The 11966-nt window shown below is 39.1% G+C and overlaps 1 protein-coding gene across 3 annotated transcripts; it reads left to right on the top strand.

Moving 5' to 3' along the window:
- Positions 1-207: 207 nt before the first annotated feature.
- DNAL4 (dynein axonemal light chain 4) lies at positions 208-9726 on the top strand. 3 transcript variants are annotated; one of them, XM_063427422.1, is made up of 4 exons: positions 208-335; positions 5127-5310; positions 6964-7047; positions 8429-9726. In XM_063427422.1, the coding sequence occupies exons 2-4, from the start codon at positions 5233-5235 to the stop codon at positions 8591-8593; spliced, it is 327 nt and encodes a 108-aa protein (XP_063283492.1). In that variant the 5' UTR covers positions 208-335; positions 5127-5232; the 3' UTR covers positions 8594-9726. The 3 variants fall into 3 exon arrangements, with proteins under 3 accessions (XP_063283492.1, XP_063283493.1, XP_063283494.1); XM_063427423.1 differs by having other exon boundaries at positions 208-353; XM_063427424.1 differs by having other exon boundaries at positions 234-252.
- The last annotated feature ends 2240 nt before the right edge of the window (positions 9727-11966 follow it).

The following is an 11966-nucleotide window of genomic DNA, read 5'->3' as shown; positions in this document are numbered from 1 at the left end:
AACCAAAGGGTCAGTGAGCTAATACTGGATAAACCGGTGGAGTCCTTGGCAACAACAACAAAACACAGTGAGAGCAGGCAGTGGCGAGGACAGCTACCGCAGTCTGGTTTCCTTAGTAACCTACACATACGCCCCCTACCTACGTCACGACGGAGGACCCCTTAACAGACCAATCGGCTTCTCTGTTTGAAGCGGGTTAGGCGGGGCTTAGAGCTCGGTGGCTGCGCTTCCGGGTTTGGTGGCGGTTGCCAGGTAAGGCCTGGGCCGCTCCATAGCAACGCAGAGCGAAAGGACGCCGTGCGGAGAGAGAGGCATGAAGGCGGCCGAGGGCTCCGGTAACTTGGATGGGGAAAGTACGGCCATGGAAGGCGAGGGGGAGGGAGAGGGGGGCAGGATAGACACAAAGCGGGCAGAGTGAGCGAAGACAGAAGGAAGTAAAGGAGAATGTGATAGGGAGACAGACAGAGAGTGGGAGGAAGAGCAGAAAGTAACAAGAATGGGAAATGTATGATTTATGGCAATAGAAATCAATGGCAATGGAGCAGTGCTGGGAATTGGAGAGGGGAGATGTGTTGGGGAATGCCTTATTCTCACATAGTCTGATTGGGAAAAGTTAATATGGGCTCTTATTAGGAGTTAACACTTGCTGGGAATTAGTCTCTATATTAATCCATCAGACCAGGGTGGTATGGACAATAAAGCCAGGTTTGCTCCAGGTACTCTGTGAGAACATATTAATATACATAATAATTATATTCGTCATATATATTAAAGTGAGCTAAGGTCACTTGTCAGCCTTTGCTTTGTACATTGTTACTGTGTATGTGTAATCATTGCTTTCAGGTTATATTTTAATAGCTAAATTTGATATGCCTAGTGCAGACATACCTCTGGTTATATACAATAACATTAACTTAACATCAGCAAACTAAATGAATGGGGTGTATTCACGAATACAGATTTGGGTAATTCTTTAAACTGGTTATTTTCATTTTAATTTTTTTTCTTGTAATTTTAAAATGCAAATTGCAAAAGTATGGCTAATATGGACAAGCTGTTACTAGAGCTGAGTTGGAGGATTTCTCCAAATGATCTGTTTTATCCTTAAAGGAACAGTCCAAGCTCCATAACTACCACAGCTTACTGTGCACTGGCACCTCCCTTTTGTAAGGCGTGGGATCGTTTTTGAATTGTTTGATTTCACAATTGGGGTCTGCATGATGCTGCTCCCCCACCTCCAGTACCAATGCCGAAGATTCAGAAATTCCTGTGCTCTCCTAAGCTAAATTGGGGGAATGGAAATTGCACTTGTAACTCTTAAAAATAAAAGTCAAACAATTGCGATTAAAATCCACTTTAGCACATATATAAGCAAGGGGAAAAGAACAAACATAGTGTATGCCGCTTTCAGGGGGCATGACTATGATGTCTAAACTTGATGACGCGTTTTGATGCTACACCACCTTCATCAGTGCAGGTGTATGGTGTTAGTCGAGCTGAAATCTCTGCTGAAAATTTATCTCCTGGAAAAGTAGAGGCTTTGACATATTTTGATATATTTTTCTTTGATCTCTTGTCAATGTAATATGCATAGCCCATTCCACTTTCCTAAATTCTCTTTATACCTCCCACACCATTTCCCACTTGCTATCATATCATATTAAAAATCATTGTCTTCTTCCTTTCTTTTAAAAGGCACCTTGCCTAAAGCTTTTACCAGAAGCATCTGAGTAATTGTACCTTTTTAGTTTAGTTAGAACTATTTATACGGAGATCTATAGTCATGGAGAAAAAAAGTACACCTCTTTAAATTCTATGGTTTTACATATCCAGACATAAAAACAATCTGTTCCTTAGGAGGTCTTTAAAATTGGGTAAATATAACCTCACGACATATTACACAGTGTCATGATTTATTTAACACAAATAAAGCCAAAATGGAGAAGCCATGTGTGGAAAAACTAAGTACACATTATGATTCAATAGCTTGTAGAACCATCGTTGGCAGCAATAACTTGAAGTAATTGTTTTCTGTGTGACTTTATCAGTATCTCACATCATTGTGGAGGACTTTTGGCCCCCTCTTCTTTACAAGGTTGCTTCAGTTCATTGGGGTGTACTTGCATTTGTTAATGCACAGACAGCTCTCTTAAGGTCCCGAAACAGCAATTCAATCAGGTTTAGGTCTGGACTTTGACTGGGTCATTGCTACACCTTGATTATTTTCTTTTTCAGCCATTCTATTGTAGATTTGCTTGTGTGCTTGGGATAATTTGTCTTGTTGCATGACCCGATTTTGGCCAAGCTTTAGCTGTCGGAAGGATGGCCTCATATTATACTATAGTATACTTTGGTACACAGAGAGAGAGGTTCCCATGTCCAATGGCTGCAAATCAAGCTTAAATCACCACCCCTCCACCACTATGCATGACAGTTGGTAAAAGATGTTTGTTTTTTGCCAAACGTGGCACTGTGCATTATGGCCAAACATCTTCACGGTCTCACCTGTCCAAAGGACATTCTTCCAGAAGTCTTGTGGTTTGTACAGATGTTTTGCAAACCTAAGCTGTGCTTCCAAGTTCTTATTAGAGAATAGACTTTCTCCTGGCAACCCTTCCAAACACACCATACTTGTTCAGTCTATCTTTCTAATTTGTACTGTCATGAACTTTAACATTTAACATGCTAACGGAGGCCTGTAGAGTCTGAGATGTAACTCCATTTTTTTTTATATTTTTTTGGCGCAGTTTCTCTGAGCATTGGATGGTCTGACCTTGGGGTGAATTTGCTGGGATGTTCACTCATGGGAAGATTTCCAACAGTCTTGAATGTTTTCCACTTTTTTGAATACTCTTTCTCACTGTAGAATAATGGATTTTAAATTGTTTAGAAATGGCCTTATAACTAATCCCAGTTCGATTGCTTCTCTATGATCATTGCTGATGTCTTTCCACCTTGGCATTGTGTTAACACACACACACCTGAATGCTCCAGACCAGCAAACTGCTAGAACTTTGGCTTTTATAGAGGTGGTCACACTTGCTCATGATAAAGTAATCAAGGTCATTTGATTAGCAGCACCATAATACTTGTTTTTTCACCCCTGGCTTCTTCATTTTGCCTTTATTTTTGTTAAATCATGACACTGTAATATGTCATGTGTTGTTGTATTTACCTAATTGGAAGAGATGATGATTGATTTTATTATTGGGCATGCACCAAAGCTTTCGGCCAAAAATGGGCCTATCCCATTTCAGACGAAAAAGGGTCAAATCTGCCAGAAATGTATGGGCTCGGTCGGTGACCCAAATAATGACGGCTTCACTAACGTGTCCAGGAGCTGTCTGGTCACGGTGAGTGTCTGAGCTGACCGTCCGCGCTGTCAGACACCGAGCAGCCCAGCCAGGAGTTGCATTGGAAACAGCGGCTGAGTGACAGGCAGACTGAGCACGGGGCTGTCTAGTTTCCATGCAGAGAATGGGGTTGTTACATCTCTATGACAGGCACGTCATCAGCATGGCACATGGAGCTTTCAGTTTAGCAAGGAGAGCTTAGAGGCACTGGGCGGCTGGCTGGGTAAAAAGCAATGGCAGCCAAAAGCAGGATCGCTCCAGATAAAAAGAACATTGGAAATTCTGCTCTGACATCATTCCCGGGGCAGAGTTCTTTGTGGAACTTTACTGGATATAGTTACAATTTTCAAAAGTTTTCTGTTTGCGATGAAATGTTATGGTCTGCATGAGGAGCACGGGAAGAGTGGGGGATGGGTGCAGGTTTTGTAGTAGGTATCTTGGTGGACGGGGGATGAACATAAAGACCTATGTTGGTGGGCAGGATTTTTGTACTTGCATAATGCTATCTTAGAGCTGCTGTTTGAGTTCATTACTTGACATGGGGTTAGATTACATTTGATTAGTAAGCTTTACCAATGCTCTGATTTATATTTCCAACTTCATATAGGCTTTAATGGTGTTGGAAATGTAATCAGACAGAGCAATGGTAAAGCTTACCAATCAAATGTAATTTATCTAGCCCTTACTGTTTTGCATATAATAGTTTTCTAGGACTATACTTTATTTGGATAATTGGTTTAATTAAAAAAAAAAAAAACAATCCGTTAAATCTGATTTTGGTTACAAAGAACCGAATGAAGAATGCATATTGATATTTAATATCAACAATATATTATTGTTCAGTCCTATATAACAAACATAATTTTTTTATTTATATATATATATATATATATATATATATATATATATATATATATATATAAAAAAATATATAAAGTAATTTTCTGTCCAATTTTGGTGTATTACTTTCAATAAAAGTGTGGTTATTTTGTTGACTTGTAGTTTGTCATATTCAATTAATTAAAAAGTCTAATATTAATAAAATTATAGAAAAAATATTTTTTAAATCATTTGGGAAAAAGTCATTTTTCGTTTTTTCAGCCAAGGGCATCCTGAATTTTTGGTTTCGGACCAGAATTTTAATTTCAGTTTATTATTATTATTATTATTATTATTATTATTATTATTATTATTATTATTATTATTATTATTATTATTATTTCCTGATATGTAAAACCATAGAATTCAAAGAGAGTGTACTTTGTTTTTTATATATATATATATATATATATATATATATATATATATATATATATTTATTTTATTTCTGGGTGTAGAACCACAAGTGCTGGCAATTTTGTATTGCATTACTGACTATAAGAAGTGTTTTGGGAAACTATATTTGCAGTCTCCCTATTAGTTAAGCCGTTAGATATAAGCCAATACTATCATAAGGTGTCTGTGTTGCAAAGATTACACGTTTCCCAGAGATTGGAAGCATGGAACTCTGTTCACTAATGTTTAGGCTCCAATTGTTTTAAATAAAAATAATTTTATTTTTATCCGCAAACGATTATAACCAGTGATTCCACTTTATTTGTTTATACCTTTTCAAACCGTGAATGCTGTGGAATGCTTGGCATAAAACCCAAAGTATTTACTGTAATTAATCATGTGCAAGACACAAAGTGATATGAGAGGTCAAATATACAGTATCTTCATGTTTTAAAGTATATTTAATACAGTTATATTTGAATATCCCACATTCTTTAGGAATTTGAAGAAGTCAGCGAATCCAAATCCTATTTTTAATTTAAAGGATACTGCATTCTACAACATAAGTCTTGGGTGCAAAACAACGACAGAGAAGTTAAGATAAATGATAATGGCAGATCCGGGAGAAGGGAAGAAAGAAGAGGCAGACTATAAGAGAATGCACAGCTTTCCTTTAATACGGGTAATTTTCACAGCTGTATCCTAAAAGTAATCACCTCTTTTTGTTTTGTGGCATTTTTGTGGATTTGACATAATTTTGTTTTGTGTGTTGCAATGAAGCCTGTATTGCTTTCCCAGGTTAGAAGTGGCTGTGCAGTTCTGAGTTTGTAACCGCTGGAGTGCAACTGGTAAACTGGCTGTAGTATAATCTATAACAGTTTTTTTTTTTTTTTTTTTTTTTTGACCTTGCAGGGTTGTGAAAAATTGCCCTAATAAGATCTCTTTATAATGAACATTCACTCAAAAGATTCCAGGATTGGACACATCTCAGCATTATTGTCAAACAACGCTCACCTTCTAACAAATATAACCCTACAGTGCACTTTAAGTGTTGTGCTGTCTAGAGTTTTCTGGTGACATCACATATTTTAATATTGAATGGTTTGATATAAACTAGGGCAGGCATTGGCAACCTTCGGCACTCCAGATTTTTGTTTGGCTACAACACTCCTGATGCTTTGCCAGCATTATGGGGGATGTAGTCCACAACACCTGGAGTGCCAAAGGTTGCCTATCCCTGAACTAGGGGTTATCCCCATCTTTGCTGTATTTTATAAAGCAAAATTTCACGTCCGCCTTATTAATATCCATTTCATCCAACTTGGATGATTTTGTTTCGATGAGAGCACTTGGAGAATTCTGCCCTTGCACTTTCAATCCAATCAATAGCATTTTATTTGGATAAAATTGATGGTGACATTTAGGGATAGTCCGATTTATCGGTTTGGCCGATATTCCAGGTTTTGGCAAATATCGGTATCGACCACTACTGATATTGCCGATTAATGTGAGAGGCGGCAGTGGCCCAACGCACGCAGGGCCGTCATGTCAGTCAGGCGGCCGCATTAGTGTGTGCCGGCTCTGGCGGTTCAAGAAAAGACTGGCAGGAAGGAAGCGCATAGAGCTCCCCCTACCACTCACTCGGTGTAGCATGGACCAAAGCAGACCGCGGTACAGGAGCTTCAGTTTCCTATACCCAGCCAGACTGACCGGAAGTGCTCACTGAGAGAGCACTTCCTGTTACTCTGGCTGGTTTCAGGAAAGTGAAGCTCCTGTACTGTGGTCCGCTCTGCTCGGCCATGCTATAAGAGAAGTAATGAGGCACACCAGGGAGGGGTGAGGACCACTAAAGGACACGGAGGGTAGAGAAACACTAAGGGGGAGCGGAGAGGAACACTAAGGGTCAGGGAGGGTAGGGGGAACACTAAGACGGAGAGGAACACTAAAGGATAGGGATGGGAGGGGAGAGGTACACTAAGGGAGAGGAACAATAAATATTCTTGAAAACATAAATCTGACTGGCATGTATATTTTGTGCATTTACCACTTAATTAAAGCAAAAATAAATAATGATCATGTTCAGTTAACAGTAGATTTGTGTAGAATTTATTTATTTTCTTCAAGTAGGCAGAATATGTTGTTAATTTTAGCTTGAAAAAGGTGTGTTTGATAATTTGCCTCATGAACACCAATTTTAAAGAAATTTTCCAAAATCCTTTGCTGCAATTAACAGCATATGGAGTTTTTTTTTTTTTTTAAATCTAACTTATTAACTGTATAACTTACAGACACAATTGTATTTACTGCTAACATGCTGTGTATGTTCTCTTTGCAGCACACAGATATGCCAGAAGAGATGCGTGTAGAAACCATGGAACTTTGTGTTACTGCTTGTGAAAAGTTTGCCAGTAATAATGAGGTAAAATATTTATTTATACTTTAATTGGTCTGTGTATCCTCGAATAAATATATATATTATTTGCATTGGACATGCACCCAGGTATACAGACTATAATTCATAAACCCTTTTTAAAGGGACATTTTTAAGTACCAGAACCAGTGCATAATAACGTTTGTGGATTTGGTGCCCTGCAAACTGACAAATGTAAGCATCGCAGTTTTAGAAACAACAATGTTTACACTTGTCCTGAAAGGAACACTATAAGAGGATCACTAGAATAGCCTCCATTTGCATCTTCAAGATGTAGAAGTCAGACATAGCATTAGTTTGTAATACACGGAGTCCTTTATGTTACAAAACAACCTAGAGAGAGTAGAGGAAAGGAGCTGTAATGGAGCTGTACATACACATTATAGTTAACTGTTCTAAGGGGAGTGCAACCTCAAACAAGAAATTCAGGAACAGGCAGTACTTCCACGATTACTTTTATTTGTTTCAGGGAGAATGATTGCAGTAGTACTGTTCATGTGAAATACATTAGTGTTTTTCCTAATTTCAGCAATCTTTCCATAATTAACTTGTATTATGGTGTTTTTTAGTATATATAACTTCTACCATGTGTATTAAAGGAATAATCTAGTGTAAGGAGTAGAGATGTTAACATTATTAAGCTGTTAAATGTTTAGGTCTCTGCTCCCCCTTTTTAAAAAAGGTAAAAAGCAGTCTTACTTCCCCTTTCTCCCTCACAGTGCTGGTCTCCACTCTGCTGTCCTGCCTTCTTGGTTGAGATCAATGATCTCGGCTTATCCAATACTTTCCCATAAGAAAGCGTTGTGAGGTTGGTGCGACACGCTGCAAATCGTTGCACTGTGCCAATCAGATGGTCAATGTAAGACATTTCACTAAAAATAGCTGAGTTGTAATCTATTTCAGAAGTAGCTCTTCTAGTGGCAGTGACCGCCACGAGAGGCATTAAAACCCTGCACTGTAAAGATTGGTGTTCCTGTTTTACATTGCATAGTTAAAACCAGACGTACATGGCACCCCAACCACTTTGTTAAGATGAAGTGGTCTGGGTGCCTATGGTTTTCGCTTCCCTGTTCTCTTGGCTCAAGCTTTGATATGCATGGAAGATGCTTTGACTGTTCCTTGTCTAGTAAATATTGTGTGGTTGCATAGTCAACACGAAATGCATTTGCATAATTTGTTAAAGTTTAAGTAACAGTCGGATTGCATTAACTAGAAAATTAATATAACCATAAACATGCCAGGATATGGGTGAAATTTTATAATAAAGCCTATTGCTTTAATGTTACCTTACTAAATATTTAATAAGTGGCGATTATTATTTTATTTTTTATTTTTTTTCCTCTACTTTTTTTTTTTTTTTTTTTTTTAGAGTGCAGCAAAGATGATCAAAGAGACCATGGACAAGAAGTTTGGATCATCATGGCATGTGGTTATTGGTGAAGGCTTTGGATTTGAGATCACACATGAGGTCAAGAACCTACTCTACATGTTTTTTGGTGGCAGCCTGGCAATTTGCGTCTGGAAATGTTCATGAGGAATGCTTAAATCTGACACCTCACCTTCTACTCAGGATGTGCTGCTGCAAGTCCTCGCTCAGGAAAGAGTCTTTTGGATAGGCTCTGTATTTATCTTTTTGGGGTTTTTCAATTGGCCATTTTATGAACTTGCAGCATGGGGGCTGTGCATTGCATTGAAAACATTGTATCGCAGCAACCTCTGACATTGGAGTGTTTTTATCTTAGGGGAAAAGGATCTAAATGGTCTTTTTAATATTGCAATACATTCCTAGTCCAATATTTTCTGAATCTTGAACAATCAACTACACCAAACTGGTGCAGAAACAGCCGTTAATTCCATTTTCCTACTCCTACCCTCAGAGGCTTTTGTATGAAATCTAAATGTATGCACAGGGTTTTGCCGTCCTAATAGCACTACAGCTCGGTTTTCCCAAATAACTTTTTTTATCCCCTGCCCTGTGAGTATCTCTTTACCTCTTATTTTTCCTATAACGGTTTCCTTGACTCTTCTTGTCATTTTCTAAATTAAACATTTCCTCTTGCATGATTCATATTCCCTGTTCTCTTTAACAAACTGTCTTGCTAAGTCTCTATGGACATCCCCCCCTCCCCCCCCCCCCACACACACACACACACACACACTATACTGTTTTCCTTGATCTCTTGACAAATATTTGTTATTAGATCCCACTTAGAGATATAAGTCTCCTCTGACTGCGATATAACTCAATACTATTTTAGCCTTTCAGAACACACATATCTTCCTCTAAGCAATTTGTTTTGTTCTGTCTCACGTTAGATTGCTTTAGCCTATTCTCTTGTGTTTTTTGTTATATATTATGCTGTCATTTACATGCTTCATTTTCCTACCTTTTGACATAGATGTACATTGTAGACTATCCACAAGCCATAAATAATAGATCAGGAGTTTTAGGATACCACAGAGAAGCCTGCCAGATCCCAGCCTTTAATTTTTCTTATTCAATGGCAGAAACGTGAAGCCATGTTTCTTGGAAGGATTTTATACTCTGCTGGAACACTGTGGATTCTGTTTTTCTTTTTGTTTCTATTTTAATTTTACCTATGGTTAAGAATTGGTTTGCTCTAATCTGGCATTAATAAATTTACTTGGATTTGTTTTAGATCATCACATTTCTTTTAAATGTTGCGGTGTCGAGAATTGTACAGTAAAGATTGGTGGTTTAAAGGATCACTATAGGGTCAGGAACACAAACATGTATTCCTGACCCTATAGTGTTAAAACAACCATCTAGCCCCCAGGGCCCTTCATGCCTCCATAAATATAGTAAAAATCTTACTGTATTCAAACCTGAAGCTTTAGATCTGCATGCTGTTAGACTCAGAAAAACAACAGTCTGCCGACATCATCAGAAGTTGTAGCCTGATCCAATCACAGTGCTTCCCCATAGGATTGGCTGAGACTGACAAAGAGGCAGATCAGGGGCAGAGCCAGCATGATTCAAACACAGCCCTGGCCAATCAGCATCTCCTCATAGAGATGAATTGAATCAATGAAATTTTTTTTTATTTTATTTTTTATAAAAACCTAAATCTCCATCTACCATGGTTCACCGCTTGAGGGAGAATTTAATACCTTGCTACTACTTTATCTGACAATTATAAGTTTTCCAGTGGTCACTGATCTCCAGAGTCCTGTAGTCTGTCAGTTCTTTGACTGACAAGAAATGGGTATCCCTGGACAGGTACTTTGCTAGTGATGAGCTAAACGAAATCTGCCCTAGAAAGCATACCATCTTCAACACTTTTATGTCGTACATCCTTATGATATAGGTGAATTATTATTTACACCAACATTATTTGGATTTTTGCTGGGCAATGTCATGGTTTATAGGGGTAGCAAGGTGAAATTTATTCCCAAGGATTGTGCTATGGAGTCCCTTCTCCCCAGTACAGTTTAAACACAGCAGCGTTTGGTAGCAGAGAGCCCAGGTATAGGTATTGTAGCCACCACAACTGGGGTAAACTAGGAGATTAGATGCTTTTAGAGTAGATATGCAGCTTCTGTCTATATTAAGCTTTACCCAATTGTTTCTCATTTTGATAACCACCAGACAATTCGTGTGACAATATTGGATAAGAAATCCCTTTTCTACACCTGGGAGTACACAGAGGTTTATTTGTGTCCCCAGCACACAAGGTTGAATAAGATTTGAGTAATTTCTCCCACCACAAATTATTCTTTAACCAACCGGCTAAAACACTGCAACGAGGTGTAGAAATCTGCAGGTTAAAGAGACACTAGTCACCAAAACAAATCTAGCTTAATGAAGCAGTTTAGGTGTATATCAGGCCCCTGCAGTCTCACTGCTCAATTCTCAGCCATTTAGGAGTTAAATCACTTATTTCTGTTTATGCTGCCCTAGTCACACATCCCCTGGCTGTGACTAATGCAGCCTGCAAAAAATGGTTTCATTCTAAATCAGACTTTTACTTATTTTAGAGGTTTTTATCTCCTGCTCTGTAAATTTAACTTTAAATACATACAGGAGGCTCCTACAAGGGCTAACAAACTCGTTTTCTGGTACTATAGGGTTATTAGGTCCCCCCCACCCTCATGGCCCCCATCCCGCTGGGCTGAAGGGGTTAAAACCCCTTTAGCCACTTGTCTTTCTCCAGCGCCAGGCTCCCTCGGCTCTGGTAACCTCTCCTCCTGCCGACATCAGCGCAGAATGCGCATACGTCCAGCATCTTCTCACTGATTTTCAGTGAGAATCGCGGAAGCGGCCTCTAGTGGCTGTCAGTGAGACATCCACTAGAGGCTGGATTAACCCTCAGTGTAAATATATCAGTTTCTCTGAAACTGCTATGCTTTCAGCTGCAGGGTTAACACTAGAGGGACCTGGCACCCAGACCACTTCATTGAGCTGAAGTCGTCTGGGTGCCTATAGTGGTCCTTTAACAGAGCAGGAGACAATAAATTCTTAATTGAAAAATTTTTATCTGCCCCGTGATAGGTGAGGCCCTGCTAGTTACCAAACGGCAGAGAGAGGCTCTACCTATGACTTGGCTCAAGGGAACGTAGCCACCGAACGCAGTGGCCGTGAGAGATGTACCCTGACTAGGACCCTAAAAAAGGGTATGCGAGGCAACAACTATGATGTAGGGCAGTGTGGGCAAAACCTCTGTTGCGAAGCTGGGAGTTTGGCCTCACTGGCTTGTGTGTTAACATATACTGCAATGAAGGCCAGCACTTGAACCTATAAGCCAGTTCTCTATCTCTGGATGTGGCCTTGTAGTCTTGCAAGGACTAATGTGAGTGGAGAAGTCACGTACCCTGATAAGTAAAAAGCTTAGTTTATGACAGGAAAGTGTAAATACAGGAAAAGTATATACCTATTGAAGTAAATA

The sequence above is a fragment of the Pelobates fuscus genome, chromosome 7 (assembly GCF_036172605.1).
Source record: "Pelobates fuscus isolate aPelFus1 chromosome 7, aPelFus1.pri, whole genome shotgun sequence".
Lineage (NCBI taxonomy): Eukaryota > Metazoa > Chordata > Amphibia > Anura > Pelobatidae > Pelobates > Pelobates fuscus.
This window is presented reverse-complemented; position numbering and strand designations above follow the sequence as displayed.